The 17,474-nt window shown below is 46.2% G+C and overlaps 1 protein-coding gene across 1 annotated transcript in view; it reads right to left on the bottom strand.

The window, feature by feature from the left end:
• The window catches only part of SDHAF3 (succinate dehydrogenase complex assembly factor 3), a 46,462-nt gene extending 29,582 nt beyond the window's left edge, over window positions 1-16,880 (bottom strand). Inside the window, exon 1 of the mRNA XM_043967338.1 lies at window positions 16,627-16,880. Within this exon, the coding sequence (XP_043823273.1) occupies window positions 16,627-16,800 (174 nt within the window). The 5' untranslated portion in view covers window positions 16,801-16,880. The remainder of the gene's footprint in view (window positions 1-16,626) is intronic.
• Between the last annotated feature and the right edge of the window lie 594 nt (window positions 16,881-17,474).

The following is a 17,474-nucleotide window of genomic DNA, read 5'->3' as shown; positions in this document are numbered from 1 at the left end:
AAGAGCAGAGGGAGCTGGAGGCTACTGGGCCCCCCCCACCCATAACATCCTAAAACGGGAGCATAAAACAAAACAACCTTGGTGGTCCTCCCCAGCTCTGGCGTACGAAGCATTCACGTTGCGTGTGCCCAGACTGCTCTCAGCCCTGCTGACGTAACATCCCAGCGAATGGTGGGCAGAGATGTCCACAGAGTCTGGATCCCTTCTGAGAGATGAGCAGACGTCAGGCCAGGGTGGCCCCTGGCACACAGCAACCGCTTAATAAATGCTCACTGACTGATTACGAAAGAGAAAGGGATCCCCAAAGGCAAGGTTCTCATTGGAAATGTCCAAAGCACTCTGGAGGGGTGGAGATCTGTCAGCAGACACGGCGCCAGTCTGGTGAAATCCTGGATCCCACATCCAAGTGAGGTCAACGGCCCTCTTGTCCACCTGTTGTGTGGCCCGAGATATCGTTAGTGCCTTCTAAAATTCAGGCACACCCCCATGCTTGCCCAGAATCCACATACCCTAACACGCTGCCAGATCAAGTACACGTTCAAGCCCCAAAAGTGCATGTTCCCATAAAATGAGAACTCAACATTTAGACCACCTTCTCATGAACAGCACAGTCTTTCTAGGCATCGACAACAACCACAAACAGGAAAAGACCAAGCCACAAATCATGCTAGTTTTATTTTGGAGTTAAACTGGTACCAATTCAATTCAATTGTAGCAGCACAAAGAAGGCTGCAAGCCCCACTTGTGAGAGGCTTACAGAAGTGCACATCCACATAGGTACGCATGCACTTTGTATGTACTCGTTTGCATATATTCTATACGTACCCATGCATGTTTCCGTATAGTATCTATAGCATCCATGTAGAGTGAACAACTTATTAGATGGCACTTGGCCTGTATCTTACAGGAAGAGAAAGATTCAGTGATGTGGAGGGAAGGAAGGGAGACACTCCTGGCATGGGAGATGACCAAAGCAAAGGTCCCGAGTCCCTGAGTGTGGAGAAGAGAGAAAAGGTGAGTCAGAATGAACTGCAGGACTAGGAGAGACCAATGAGGAGGCCGCCCAAGGAGGAAGCGGCCAGCATGATCTGGGCGGGAGGCAACATGGGCCTGAGCTCAAGGAACAGCCGTGGGAGTGGAGAGAAGTGGCCAACCATGAGGCATGCTATGGAAGTCCAAAGGGCAAGACTTGATGACTGATTGGATATGGGAAGTAAGGAAAACTGAGGCATTGAGGACAATGCCAGAAGGACGGTGGTGTCTCTGAATGGAACGGCAATTCGTCAAAGGGGGTGGCGATCAGGATGGTGAGTTTGAGGTATCTCTGGGACTTCCACTCTGAGGTGGCCAGCAGGCAATGGGTAAAGCTGGGCTGATGCTGGAAGAGGCTGGAGTGTTGGTTAAACCAACGGGAGCTGATGAATGGGGCCAAGCACCTGGCCATTGGAGACGAGAGTCACAGCTCTGACTGAGGGTCTCTGCCTGCCTTCCGAGGCCACACGGAACACTTTGTATTGAACACTGCCTACTAACACAGGACCCTCAAACCTGACTGGTTCTAATCCACCCCTCACAGAAGCACAAACAACAAAACCAAGAAGGACCCTGTCTAATCCAGCCCAGTGCTCTCAAGCAGGAATTAAATTGATTCCCATTTTATAGAATGAAGAACTAAGGCCCAGCCCGGAATAACGATGTCCCCAGAAAGGCCCCAGGGGCAAGCTGACTGGTACTAATTGGCTAAGACATCATCACTCTAAGACCGCTAATAAATACCCCTCCCAATTAATGAGAGCTGATGATTTTGCTCTGTCAAGTATGTCATGCACAGGAATGGGTCTGATTCCTCCAACAACCCTGCATGAGCGCCACTCCTCCCATTTTTTAAACTAGAGGCTGAGGGAAGGAAGTCATTTGCCCTGACGCCCCCATGGTGGAGGCCGGACTCCATCCCCCCACATCATGGGCTACTCCAGATACTTAGGTCTCTTCACACCTCCAAGGATGACATCAAAGAGAGCTGGAAAAACTCTCAGACCAGTGTAGACAACCTACCACAGAGGGCCACTGACTACTTAAAATCGTCAGAGAGGCTGGAAAGCGCAGTGAGGGGGGAGTGAGACGAGGGGTAGGGACAGTGAAGTCACAAGAAAAGAGGACGGAGCGCCAGACATAAGCAGCCAAGACGGCCACTCCAACAATTCACCAGCCCCCCAGGTCGTGATCAGGGACCCAAAGGAGGAATACCAGTGGTCAGCTTTCCTAGCCAGGGTCACAGGCGAGTGAGCACTGAGTTCATCAAGCATCCCGGGGACCCCAGCCCTCCCAGAGGTGACCCCCCCACTCAGAGCTGCTAGCAGCTTCCACCTTCCGCCCAGTCCAGCAGCTGGGGAGGGAGGGGGGTCCTCCCTCTAGGAGTGAGGGCCCAGAGCCTGGAGCGCTGCACTAGGCCAGCAGCTTCATGGATCAGAACTGACATTCCCATCTTCCCCAGGTCAATGGTTCAGGGTCCCTGGACTCAGCCTCCAGCCAAGTTCAGCAGCTTGGGAGCCCAGAGCTCTGAGCGAGACCAGCAGGCAGCATCAGGATACCTGGAGAGAACTGAGGCTAACTGTGGGTTCTCCCAGAGGGGAGGGATTGCAGAAACCCCCAAAACTCCCAGCTAAGCCAGTTACACTGGGGTGCACAGAGAAGACTGCTGGTGGAATGATCAAACAGAAATAGATAATGAGATATGAGGAAACTCAAAAGCCCAGGAGAGGAGAATATCCCAAAACACCTCCAAGCAGCTCCTCAAAGAAAAACACAGCTTGCTAAAAAGGTCAATTAGAAGGGAAGCAAGAGTTTGAAAATAAATTATTCAATTACATTTGAGGGGGCAGCTAGGTGGCGCAGTAGATAGAGTACTGGTCCTGGATTCAGGAGGACCTAAGTTCAAATCCAGCCTCAGACATTTGATACTTACTAGCTGTGTGACCCTGGGGAAGTCACTTAACCCTCATTGCCCCGCAAAAAATAAAAACAAATTACATTTAAAAGAAAACGAGGGTGAAAGAATAAAGAATTGGAAAAGAATGAGAACGAGGGAGAAAGGGGGCAGAGAAAATTAATATCTGGGAACAAGAGGTTCAAAACTTAACCCAAGGAAGAGACTCCCTGGAAATTAGAATAAACTAAACAGAAATCAGTGACTTTATGAGATGACAAGAAATACTAAGACAAGGTCTTAGAAAACTAAGGGGAAAAGCTTGTGTACAAAACAAACAACCTGGAAAACAGATGAAGAAGAGGGGATTTCAGAATCGGTGGACCCCCCACAAAAGAATCTGGATGTCATGTTTGAAGGAAGTCCGGGGGAAAACTTACCAGGCCTCTTAGGTCAGAAGGCCAAGTGAAAATAGAAAGAATCCACCAATCCCCTCCTGAAAGAAACTCTCCAATGGAAACTCTGGTGGCCACAGACTCCCAGATCCAGGAATGTCCAAAGCTCTGGATCAGACGAAAAGAGGACCCAGTCAGGATCACACACAATTCAGGAGGCATTGACTCAAGGAAGAGAAAGAGGCCAAAGGAATAGGCTTCTACCTAGGGACACCTTACTAGAAAATCTTAGTATGACCCTAGAAGGAAAAAATGGACGACAAATAATGAGAAGACATCCAAGCATTCCGGAAGAAAGGACCAGAAAATGGGTGACAAAAGTAAGTACATGCCAGAAGTCAAAAGAGATTTTAAATGGATGAAGTATATGGCCTCTAATTGTAAAGGGGAGAATGATACAAGCCCCCTCAGAGCAAAGTGCTGTCAGTCAGGGTCGTAACAGGAGTTTTGTTATGGTTCAATGACCTCAAAAGAAAAGAGGCCAGGGGCAGCTAGGTGGCACAGTGGGTAGAGCACCGGCCCTGGAGTCAGGAGGACCTGAGTTCAAATCTGGCCTCAGACACTTAACACTTACTAGCTGTGTGACCCTGGGCAAGTTACTTAACCCCAATTGCCTCACTAAAAAAAGAAAAGAGGCCACGGGCAGCTAGGTGGCACCGTGGATAAAGCACTGGCCTTGGATTCAGGAGGACCTGAGTTCAAATCCAGCCTCAGACATTTGACACTTACTAGCTGTGTGACCCTGGGGAAGTCACTTAACCCTCATTGCCTTGCAAAAAACAAAAAAACAAAAACAAAGAAAAGAGGCCATGGGGAAAAGGGTCTACTGGAGAAGGAAAAAGGAAGGAAAAGAATGATGGGGAAGGGGAGAAAGAAAAAGAGGGGTACGTGTGTGTGCGCATGTGTATGTGCATGTACGTGTGTGTGCATGAATGTGTGTACTCGTGTGTGTGTGCACACATGCATGTAGGGGGCAGTGGGTGCTAGCAAAAGAATTCAGATTCTTGTTAATTGAATAAAGTAAAAGTTAATGTAAAAAAAAATACAATGCACGAAGAGAAGGAAGTCCTTGCTAGCTGCCTTGCCACTGCTGAAGCACAGGCCCAGGGGGACCTGGGTCTCCTGATCGGCAGCTGCGACCCAGACTGACTGGCCCCACCTCAGGAGTCGCAGTCATCCTCTGCATCCAGGCCACTGACCATCACCCTGACCTCTGCTGACTCTGAAGGGGAGTGAGGCCAGTGACTCGCACAACTCGGCCTGACCTCGATCCAATTCATGAGCAAGTCACACCATCGCCCAGAAGGTGACTGGTTCTCTTCAAAAATGAAGGACAAACAACAACTCCCAGAGCTCTACCTATTGGTACTAGGTTTCGTGTAGACACTGTGGTAAAATATGAAAGTTTTTAACAGTCGGTTAGGATAACTGAAAGACGCCAGTTTTTCAAGGACCACCCTTTTGGGGAGGAGATGAACAGTCCGCCTGCTGCGCATGTCAGACTGCCTGCCGGGTACAGTCCGCCTGCTGCGCATGTCAGACTGCCTGCCAGGTACAGTGCGCCTGCTGCGCATGTCAGACTGCCTGCCGGGGTTTTTTTTTGACTTCCGGGGTGGAAAAAAGGAGAGAGGCCTTTTTGCCTGCTTGGCGGGACTCCTGACGGCGCGGCACGGACTCTCTCTCTCCAAAGGTGGCCTTGTCGGTTGGTGGCCTTGTCGGTTGGTGGCCTTGTCGGTTTGGTGAGTTGTTATAAGGAATATAGACTAAGCTTAGACTTAAGACGATTTGTATTGTGTTTCTACTTTCCTATCCTTCTAACCAACATCACCTTGTGACTATCATAACTATAAATAAAAAGGTCTATCTAGAAAACCAAAACCTGCTTCCATTTACTAGTTTGGGAGATAAATTAAGGGAAAGGTTAAGTAGGGGAGATTTATGATCTAATATCCAATTTTAAATCTCACAGTTTTGGCGACCACGAAGGGACCTTAAGGACCCTCCCACCCTCCCTAGTTTGGCCATAAGCCGGCCAATTCGGTGGATTTTCCAAATTACCCCCCCCCCCCCACGGACTTTCCCTTTGTCTAATCTCCCTTAAAGACTTTAAGCCTCTAAGAGTCTTGCTTTAAACAGAAAAGCCAGCCCAGTTTAAAGGGCAAGATGCTCGAATATTCTACTATCCCTTTGATTTTTCTCATCGGAATGTATTGGGACAGCATAACATCCCGACTTAGAGGAATAGTTTACTCAATGGTCCTTCATAACATTATTGGTTTTTTCCTCATTCAGGCAGCAAAAAGTTTTTTGTATAATAGTATACGTGAGAATCTTTGGGAAAATACGTTTAATATAAGTAGAAATTTTATGCCTGCAATTGAAATACCTTTTAATACAACATCCATAGTTCATACGACTAAGGATTTTATTTTTTTTTTGGTTTTTTTTTGTTTTTGTTATTATCATTGTTTTTGTTATTATCATTGTTATGATATGGGGGAAATTCTCACATATGGAGAGAGACCTCGAAATGAAATTCTCACATATGGAGAGAGACCTCAAAATGGCTGTTTCTACTAGAGATGATCCAAGTTCAGAATCAGATCAGCAGAAACTACTCCCTCTGCAGGAAGCTATAGAACATAGTAAGAAGGGAGTGCCAATTCAAGTCAGAAAATATAGCCCCTTTAGACCAAGTGACTTGAGCGCATGGAAATCAATCATCCCTAGTTTTGAGAAAAATCCTAACACTGTAATTTCACAGTTAAGGACTATATTTAATGCATATCAACCCAGTTGGGCTGATGTTACTTGCCTTTTGGAAACTTTACTGTCCCCAACTGAGATTACAGATGTTATCTCAGCAGGAAATGCCCTTGTTGCGAAAGGTAAGGCCGATGTGGAATGGCCTCTAAAGGATCCAGAGTGGAATTATAATGATGATAGGGATTTCCAAAGATTAAAAGATGCTAGAGAAACACTTCTGAAGGGAATGGAATCTTGCTCTAGAAAACCAGAAAACTGGCAGAAATTTTTAAGCCTACCTCAGGAGGCTAATGAAAGACCAAACAGATTTTATGATAGACTTTGTGAGGCCGCTAGACAGTACACCAGATTGGATCCAGTAGATTTAAGAGATTCCTGTATCATTCTCAACACATTTGTTTATAATTCACTGCCAGAAATACGCAGATACTTTCTGAAACAATGTCCAGACTGGAGAAATCTCTCAGTAGATAGAATTAAGGAACTTGCAAATTATGTCTTTGACTCACGTGAGGAAGATCCAGATCACCCTAAACAGAGCATTCTGGCACCAGCGATTACTAGTCAGCCATGTGGATACCGGAGCAAGGACACTAAGGTGTGTTGTTACTGTCGTAAGGAGGGGCATGAATTGAGAGAATGTAGGACTTGGAGAAGAAATTCTAATTCTAATTACAGGCGAAATCAAAATAGAAATAGATCTTTTTGGAGGAATACAGAAAGGCAGTACCAGAATAATGGTAACCAAGACCCCCCTCAGAAGAGGACACAGGAATGATGGTGTCTTGGGGAGGAATGGAACATAGATAATGAAAGCCATATATTCCCAGATCCGGATTTTTTGAATGCACTTGTGCCAGTCCATTCACCTCCCCAGAGTAATGAACCACATGTCACCTTAAAAGTGGGGGAGACTTATTATGATTGTCTGCTAGACACAGGAGCCTCTAAATCAGTATTAGTAAGCAAACCAGATGCTGGGTGTAGACCTGTAGGATATTTGAATGTAGTGGGAGTCTCAGGAAAGAGCCAGAGAGTGGCAAAATTGAATCCTCGCATGGTATCTATGGGGCCCTTAACAGTAGAACATTCATTTTTACTCATGCCTGATGCCCCTGTAAATTTATTAGGTCGTGATCTCCTTTGCAAGCTTAGAGCAACCATATCTTGTGCTCCAGATGGGGCTGTCTCCTTACAATTGCCAGAGGATACTGTTCATTTATTACCAATTTTACTTACAGAAGCTCAAGGAACAGCAGGGGAGGTATCCAAAATCCCCTCTGACATTCCTGAGTCTTTATGGGCCTCATCCCCTAATGAGGTGGGGCTCCTTAAGTCTGCCATGCCTGTTACCTTTAAAGTTAAGGGGGGACCACCCCCCTCCATTCCACAGTATCCATTGTCTAGGGAAGCAATAGAAGGGATCACCCCTATAATTGAGGCTTTGAAAAGCCAGGGTATTATTATTCCATGTCATCACTCTCCATGCAATACTCCCATTTTGCCAGTTAAAAAACCCAAGCCTGGGCCAGATGGTAAACCTGTTTATCGCTTTGTGCAAGATCTTAGAGCAATTAATAATTATGTTATTCCTAGACATTCTATAGTCGCAAATCCGGCTATGATAATTTCCTCAATTCCCTATGAATCTACATGTTTCACAGTGGTAGACCTTTGCTCTGCCTTTTTCTCCATACCAGTACATGAGGACTTCCAATATTTATTTGCTTTTACCTGGAAAAATAGACAGTGGACCTGGACTAGACTCCCACAGGGATTTGTAGACAGTCCCACATTATTTTCCCAAATTTTACAGCAGGATCTGGCCTCTATTACCTTTAAAGCCTCCACACTAGTACAATATGTTGATGACTTACTTTTGGCCTCTCCTAATGCTGAAATTTGTCAGGAAGATAGCCGTCACTTACTGCTGGAGCTGCACAAGAGAGGACACAAGGTTTCTAAGACAAAGGTACAATGGTGTTTGCCCCAGGTAGAATATTTAGGATTTATTTTGGCTGCTGGAACTCGCTCTGTCTCTTCTAAGCGAGTCCAGGCCATTCAACAACTCTCTGCCCCCACTACTAAGAGGCAGTTGAGAGCCATTCTGGGAGCAGCTGGGTACTGTAGACAATGGATACCCTCTTTTGGTGAAATTACTAAACCCCTCATAGCTCTTACAAAAAGTTCTGTTCCAGACATTTTACAGTTGGATCCCCAGCATCTCTCAGCCATAAAAGAATTAAAACGGGCCTTGTTATCAGCACCTGCCCTAGGACTGCCAGATTATAGTAAGCCTTTCACTCTCTTTGTGCATGAACAAAGGGGGGTGGCTTCTGGAGTCCTGACTCAGTCACTGGGGCCTAACCAGCGTCCTATAGCCTACTATTCAATTCAGCTGGACCCTGTAGCGGCTGGAGTGCCACCTTGCCTTAGAGCAGTGGCGGCCACAGCAGTTTTGGTAGAAAAAGCCTCTGATTTGGTCCTAGGTAACCCTCTAACTGTGCAATGCCCTCACGAAGTGGAGGCTCTCTTACTACGTCACAGGACACAAGCCTTTTCAGATCAAAGGCTGGCTAAGTATGAAATAACCCTGTTAGGTAATGAGAATATCACTTTAAAACGCTGCACAGTTCTTAATCCAGCAACACTACTCCCTAATTTACCATTCTCGGGGGAACCGTTGCATGACTGTGCTTCTTTAGTTGATATGGCTGAAAAACCCCGTGATGATCTTTTTGATACACCTTTAGAAAATCCTGATCTTGTCCTCTATACAGATGGTTCCTCATTTATGAGAGAGGGAACCCGTTTTACTGGAGCTGCTGTAGTTTCTGATTATGACACCCTCTGGGCAGCTTCTCTGCCTTCCCATTTTAGTGCACAGGCTGCTGAACTTGTGGCTCTTACACAGGCCTGTAATATAGCTAAAGATAAGAGTGCCACCATTTTTACTGACTCGAAATATGGCTTTGGCATATGCCACTTTATTGGTATGATTTGGCGTCAACGAGGCTTTCTAACATCCTCGGGCAAGGCTATTGCCAATGGGGACCTTATCAAGGACCTCTTAGATGCCCTAAAACTGCCTTCTTCCCTAGCCGTTGTACATTGCCCTGCCCACACAGGGAATAGTGACCCTGTTTCAAAGGGAAATGCACGAGCCGATTCTGCAGCCAAGCTTGCTGCATTAGAAGCTCCTGAACATGTATTTAACCTTTCACCTTCTGAGGATATTCCTTCCAACCTAACCTATGACGATTCTGAAGTAGAAAAGTGGAAAAAGAAATTTAAGGCGAAACAGATCAATGGCATCTGGGTGTCTCCGGAAGGTAAGCCATTTCTTCCCCGGAAATTCTACCACCAGGTATGCCTCTCTGTTCACAGAAAAGGCCATTTTGGTACACAAGGCATTGTAGACTCTATTAAGAGAACCTGGATAGCACCAGGTGTGACTAATACAGCATCTCGAATCTGCTCGGGCTGCTCCACATGTCAGTCTTATAATCAGTATGCTTTTAAGGCCAAAGCTTATGGAGGGCGTCCTCTAGCATATACACCTTTTGAGCACTTACAAATTGATTATATTACTATGCCAAAAGCAGGACATTATAAATTTTGCCTTGTTATAGTTGATCAGCTCACTCGGTGGGTGGAGGCCTTTCCCAGCCCCCGAGCCACAGCTGCCTTTGTTGCCAAAATTCTTCTTAAAGAGATAGTACCTCGTTTTGGCCCACCAGCCCGCATCGATTCTGACAAAGGCACACATTTCACTGATTCGATTTTATCCCAAATCTACTCTTTCTTGGGAGTGACTCCAAAATTCCACACGCCCTACCATCCACAAAGTTCAGGCCAAGTCGAACGTATGAATAAAGAGCTTAAGAGTATGATTGGCAAATTATGTACTGAAACCCATTTGAAATGGCCTGATGTTCTACCATTGGCATTATTCTATCTACGAAGTAGACCAAGAGGAGAACTTCATATATCTCCTTATGAAATGCTTTTTGGTCACCCTCCTATCCAAGCTAAAACTTTTTCCCCAGTTTATACATCACTGGTGGGAGGTGATACTTCTGTTGCTTCCTATATACAGGAATTACAGACCAGGCTACGTGAACTCCATGAGGCAGGAGCTGTGGTCCAGGCAGGACCATTAGACTTTTCATTGCATAACTTCAACCCAGGAGATAAAATATATGTAAAGAATTTTCAGAGAACCAGTGGAACTCAACCTGCCTGGGAAGGACCTTTTCAGGTATTATTGACAACTCCTACCGCCATTAAAATTGGTGAAAAAGACTCATGGATTCATTGCTCTCATATAAAGCCTGCACCATTCATAGGTGAAGAGATTTCAGATAGACCTGAGGTAGACGCTAAAGAGGTAAAAACCCTAACGATAGCAACTGTTAAAGAGCAAAGAAAGTTCAGAGGAAACAGGAAGTTTCCATTTAAGAATCCCACTGATCAGTTAAATGCTTTGGGACTCAGTCTTCGTAAAGTATCAGGAGACGGAAATTGCCTTTTTAGGGCTTTAGCAGACCAGCTAGAAGGTCACTGTAGAAATCATCTCAGACACAGACAAGAAGCTGCTTCTTATATGATTAACCATAGACAAGAGTTTGAGTCTTTTATAGTAAATGACTCCCCTTTTGAAGAATATGTTGATGAATTAAAGAAATTTGGAAAGTGGGGAGGAAATGATACAATTGTAGCATTTGCTAAGCAGCATCAGCTGAATGTTGTGGTTCATCAATTAAATCAGCCTTTATTGAAAATCAGTGGCACAGACAAAACTGATGCTACAGAACTCCACATTTTCTACCATAAAGAACATTATGACAGCATTAGAAAGATCAATGACAATTCAGAAACCCCTGCCACTTTGGCATGCAGAGAATTGGGGAACCAGTTAAAACAATGTGGCATACCCCAAACTCTAGCAGCTTAAATACCTTATAATTTAACAAGCATTTCCTTCTACAGGCAAAAGCACTGAAGTACATGGCCTAGTTTTCTGGCCTACCTCAACTATTTTTTTTTTTTATTAATTTTTGGGTTTTTTTGTTTTTGTTTTGACTTTTGAAAGGCACTGAAAAGACCTGGAATTGACTGCACCTTTAAGTTCTTTAAGAGCACAAAAGGGTGCTTAGCGAATCTTTTGCTTTTTATTTTTTATTTTTGGTTTTGCTTTGGTTTTTTTTTTTACTTTTGTTTCTTTTGCTTTTCTTTAAAACTAAATTTTGTAAACTAAGTGATTATTCAAAGACATTTTAAGTATATGCTGTGGGTGAGGCTATCGGGCCTCAGAAGCTACCAGAATTCTTCTTTTTTTTTTATTTACTCTTTCTTTTTGAGAGAACCATGAGTTCTAATGAGTTTTGTTTTATTTATTTATTTTTCTCCTTTCTCTTGTATGTTGTTCTGTTTAACTAAAAAGTACCAGAAATTGCTTGATACCTCACTGAAAACATTGAATATTGAATCTTGCTAATTGAAGTCTTATTTCTTTTTGATGAATTAATCACCACTTTAAGTATCTGCTACTGTTATACCAGAGAATTCATGTATAAGATGATGTGGTCTACTTGCTAAAAGAAGATTATGTAATAATGTCTAAAAGAAGATTATGTAACAATGTCTAATATAATCAGCTATTTACATTCGTTTATTATTTATATGTCATTATACTCTGGGTATGGTTTGGAATTATTGTATATATCACTAATATATTCTCAGTTATGCAGCATAGCACACATTTTTACCATCATATTGTCTTTGGTGAAATTAATGAGATTTCAGAAATATGGAAACTTATCATTTCAGAGACTAACTTGCTGTGAACTCTGACGCAGGCCCTGGAGAGAATATATGTGCAACAAAAGGAGAGACAGGTATACGTAAGTCCATGGTTTGCTTATGATGGTGACTATGTAGAGCACAATTACTAGGCACAGTCCAGTATTCATCCTCTCTCCCTCCTAATTTAACCTAATTTAACTGAACTTATTTATCTTTTTATCTCACTCAGTTGAATTCACCTGTGGCCTAGCACAATCACTGGCTGTCTCAGAACCATGAGATATGGTATGATAACCTTTCCATAACATTTTCAGGTGTCATGAACACATACTAAATTTGGCTTTGATCCAGACACATGGTGGTAAAAAGTGTTACACATTGCATAACTACCTCAACCCTCTATTACAAGTCTAACCATATAAAGGAGGGAATGTAATGGAATTTATTAATTTGATCATTGACAATGCTATGCTAAGGTTTTAAAAATACAGCAATTCAAACAGTTAAAGAAGATAATCCAGCTTTCCAGACCAGAGTCCAGAATCCAGTTTTCCAGACCAGAATCCAGTTTCCTCCTGATGACATCTTACCACTTCAAGAAGACAAGAGAACTCAGAGACTTTATATGAACTGTTTTGCTTTATTAGCTTTTACTATCTCCTTTCTGTTATATACTATCTGTAACATGTACTCTCTGCAGAGGCTCTCCCTTTGCAAGACTAATGTCAAAGCGTCGGTTCATGAGGAAAAAAAAAAATCGCCCCTCTGGACAAAACTTTCCTCTCTTCCTTTTCTGTATTGTTGTTCGCATATTATTAGTCAGCAAAAGTTATTATATTCTTTTTACTGTTCCATCAAGGAAACATTCCGTTTCTTGAGGAAGCAAAGGGGGGAAATGTGGTAAAATATGAAAGTTTTTAACAGTCGGTTAGGATAACTGAAAGACGCCAGTTTTTCAAGGACCACCCTTTTGGGGAGGAGATGAACAGTCCGCCTGCTGCGCATGTCAGACTGCCTGCCGGGTACAGTCCGCCTGCTGCGCATGTCAGACTGCCTGCCAGGTACAGTGCGCCTGCTGCGCATGTCAGACTGCCTGCCGGGGTTTTTTTTTGACTTCCGGGGTGGAAAAAAGGAGAGAGGCCTTTTTGCCTGCTTGGCGGGACTCCTGACGGCGCGGCACGGACTCTCTCTCTCCAAAGGTGGCCTTGTCGGTTGGTGGCCTTGTCGGTTGGTGGCCTTGTCGGTTTGGTGAGTTGTTATAAGGAATATAGACTAAGCTTAGACTTAAGACGATTTGTATTGTGTTTCTACTTTCCTATCCTTCTAACCAACATCACCTTGTGACTATCATAACTATAAATAAAAAGGTCTATCTAGAAAACCAAAACCTGCTTCCATTTACTAGTTTGGGAGATAAATTAAGGGAAAGGTTAAGTAGGGGAGATTTATGATCTAATATCCAATTTTAAATCTCACAACACCCAACTCTTGGGCTCCCCCACCAGCATCATGGCCCTCAGGGGTGCACCAGCAGGCCTATGGCTTTACAGGGAGAGGGCCGGTGTGCCAGGACAACAGTGCCATTGTCCTCTGTACAGGCCAGATGACCCTGGGAGCCTGATGCTCAGGCCTGGGCACCATGTTTAGGAAGGATGTTAAGGAATCAGCCAGAGATTTGCCTCATTCTGCCTCACCCCAAATGGTAGGATTTGGAGAAAAGATGCCAGAGAAAGAATTCTAAATGTGGACAGGGATTCAGTCTCCCATCTGCCGTACACCGCTGCCTGTCACTTGACTGGTGACAAGTCTGGCCTCTGAGATTTAGGTTCCTCATCCGTATGAGGCATGGTTTGGACCAGATTTTCTCCAAGGGCTCCACGGTCCGCCAAGAACAAAGGAGAGAAAGAGAGATTGATCCCACCCACGAGGCGGCACGTTTCTGACGCTGCAAAGGGAGCAGTTCTCAGGATGTTGAAAAGGAAAGAAGGACAGCAAACCCTCCGCTACAAAAAACCAGAAAGCTTATTATTACCCAAAATACAACCAAGAGAATGCCCTGATCCAGTCTGACAATTCTACAAAATCTTTATGAAAATGATCTCCATGAAAAAAATAAAGGGCATCCTTGATAATGTGCAAATGGTATTTTACAGTAGACACATAACCACTTACCTGGAAATGTCAAAACCTATCTAAGAGGAAACAGCATTTAATCCAGTTAAGGAACATGATTCCATAAAAGGCTTTCCTCCCTGAAATGCATGAGGGGGGGCGAGTTATTGGATGACCTTAAGCAAAGCACAAATGGGGGGGGGAGGCAGACATTCTTCCCAATGGTGCTTGATTGACTTCTTTTAGATGTCTGCTGCAAGGTTCAAATTGAGGGAGATTCCCCCCAAGCCTGGGCGTGTCTAACCACTTGTAATGTGTGTATTTCATCTAGTCATATGCACATAATGTCCCATTTTAATGAAAATATGAACTTATAAAATGCCATTAGATACTCTGAGAAATAAAGCTCATAGACCATCACAGGAAATTTTTTAAAAATTAATACTCCCATGATAAAAACAATGGCTTTCAAGTTTCCCTTAAAGAGATCAAATATACTGGACGTTATTTTTCTGAAACCCTGTAACAAAGACACACTTGTTTTACATTCCCCTTAGGTCACTTTTTCCATTAGCTGAGGACCACAGCATTATGGGAATGGATTAATATGAAGCTAAACAAGACCCATTAATTAAACCTGGTACTACATCAACATACAAGAGGAAACCTGGAAATGCTAACCGCCTAATAGAAAAGAATGCCCCCCTACACATACACACACCAAGTCACCTACTGCAAAGAGAGGCCAAGCATCCCTCCAAAGTCCCAAGCATCAGCTCAAATAAAAACCGAGCAACGCATGAAGCTGACAGGAGTCAGATGCTAAGCAGCTCCTAATCCATTAAAATGTGAAGCCATCTTCGACGTGGGTCCCATGGTGGGTCCTGGTATAGGAGCTGCTCACACCAAGAGAGAGAATCACCACAGGCTGATGGCAACAGTGGCTGAAGGTCTTAACCAGGGTGACTGAGCTATGTCAGAGGAGGATTGGAACCCAGGTCTTCCTTTCTCCAAACCAATGCTTCACCTCTCATCTGATCCTCATTATGCCCCCCCCCATCTTACAGTCGAGGAAACTGAGGTGGGCAGAGGTAGAGTGACTTGCCCAGGGTCACATGGCTAGTCAGTGTGTGAGGCTGAATTTGAACATATGCCTTCCTGACTCCTAGGCCACCAGTGGCGTCCTCGAAGAGACTGTATCATTTTTCGTTTAAGCAGCTCTTCTGTGTTGCAGACTAAAGGAGCAAGTATCCCCGAACTAAACTGCAGACTAAGGTGATCTGAAGTGCCGTGCCCACCCTAGCACCCCCCCTCTGCCAGTCCCTCACTGGGAGTCATCCTGGGCTTCTTACTGTCTCTCAGCCCCACATCCCATACGGTGCTGTCCATTTCCCGCCCCCCCACACACACACACACTGCCTCCACCCTGCTGCAGACCTCATCCCCTCAAACTTGGACCACTGCAATCGGGGCTGGGGGGTCTGCCTGGGCTCCAGTCTGTCCTTCACTCATTGGCCCAAGTAATTCTCCTAATGCCCAGGTCCAGCCATAAACGCCCCACCCGATAACCCCCAGCGGCTGGCTCCCTATCACCTCCAATATCAAATACAAATCCTGCCCCCTCCCAGCCTTCTCATACCTTAGTCCCGCCATGTACTCTTTGATCCAGTGCCCCCAGCCTCCCGGCTGTTCCCCACCCCCCAAGCCTGGAAGGGTCTTTCTCCTCATTTTCAACCCCGGACCTTCCTGGCTTCCTTTGGAGTTCTAGCTGAAATCCCACCGCCTCCGGGAAGCCTTCCCCAGCCCCTCCTGAGTCTAGTGTCTTCCTGCTCCTCCCTCCTAGTTATCCCGAATACAGCTTTCTTCTTATACTAGGTTTGTTTGCATGCCATCTCTCCCGTTAGACTGTGATCTCCTTGAGGGCAGGCTCTGTCTCTTGCCTCTTTTTGTAGCCCCAGGGCCTGGCACACAGTGGGCACTTAATCAGTGCCAGCTGACTGACTAACCTGGTACACACTGGGGGATTAATCAGCCTGAGCCATTTGCTAGCTGCTGGAACCCAGGCAAGTCTCGGAACATCTGTGTACTGCAGTGTCCTCACCTGCGAACCGGGGACAGCAGCACCCACTGCCCAGGGGGATCAAATGAGATAAAGTGCCTGGCACACAGTAGGTGCAATATAAATATTAAACTATTACTACTATTACTATAATGATGATGAGGGAGATAACTGCAGAGCCCGTGGCACGTAGTAGGTGCCACAGAAATGCTAGTTGCAGTTCTGGTGAGATCATTGCTAAGTGTTTGGCACAATGCCTAGCACACAGTAGGCGCTCTATAAATGCCACGACGATGATAGTTACAAAGAGCTTGGCACAACGCTTAGCACACAGTAGGCGCTCCATAAATGCTGGCTGGTGTTATCGGTTGGCTGATGATGGCGCTAGCACCCAGCAGGCGCTTAATCGACGTTGGACGTTGGCGGACCAAAGCCTTCCATCTGGGGGGAGGGGGGAGGGGTCCAGGGCCCACAGAGCGCACGCACGCGCACTAACTTGCCTCCCACTCGCGCAGGAAGCGCAGCGCCTCCTCGCGGCCGACGCCTTTGTGCCGCCGGAACTCGTCCTTCACGTACTGATCGCCGAGGGCGCGCAGGTCGGGCGGCAGCGCGCGGTGCAGCGCCAGGAGCCGCCGGTACAGGAGCCGAACGCGGGACACGTGTGACCCCGGCATGATGGTGCCGCCGGCTCCACTGCGCCTGCGCGCGGCTCCGCTTGGCTACGCCTCCCTCGGGAACCTCCTAGTTCGAAGCCCGCTTCCGCCTTCGCCTTTGGAAGCTCCACCCCCTGACTCTCAATGGCCTTTCTTCCGGGGCAGTTTCCAATGCGCCGGCGCACTGTCCTCCTGCGTTTCCCCCCCCCCCCACCCCGGGGGAGGGGCCTATGGAGCTGGCTCCCAGCGCGCCTGCGCACTGTCCTCCTGCGTCGGGTCGCCCGTCGCTTGCAGTGCGCTTGCGCAGAGACAGGCTCGCACTTTGGCGGTGGAGTTGAAGCAGGCTTGGTCAGCGTCAGGGAGGCACGTGCAGGAAACCTGGGCTCTGTTTCCAGACGCCCCAGGGCTTAGCGTCCCCGTGACACCCCGGGAAACTGGGGCACCCCATCCAGCCCCTACGGGAAGCCAGCATTGCGTTTCCCAGCCCGCCTCCTCCGGGCAGCCCTCCTTTATTCTCGACCCAGCACATGGAAAGAGCCTAGTTGGAGTGGGGTGCACCCCGTCATCATATAGAGAGGGAAACAGGCCGAGGAGGAGGGATTCTTCCTCGGGGTGCACCCCCCAGGTGGGGGCGGTGGGATTGAGCTGTGTCCAGCACATCCCGGTGGAACTGCCCAGGAGTGGTCAAGTGGGAG

The sequence above is a fragment of the Dromiciops gliroides genome, chromosome 5 (assembly GCF_019393635.1).
Source record: "Dromiciops gliroides isolate mDroGli1 chromosome 5, mDroGli1.pri, whole genome shotgun sequence".
NCBI classification, from domain to species: Eukaryota; Metazoa; Chordata; class Mammalia; order Microbiotheria; family Microbiotheriidae; genus Dromiciops; species Dromiciops gliroides.
This window is presented reverse-complemented; position numbering and strand designations above follow the sequence as displayed.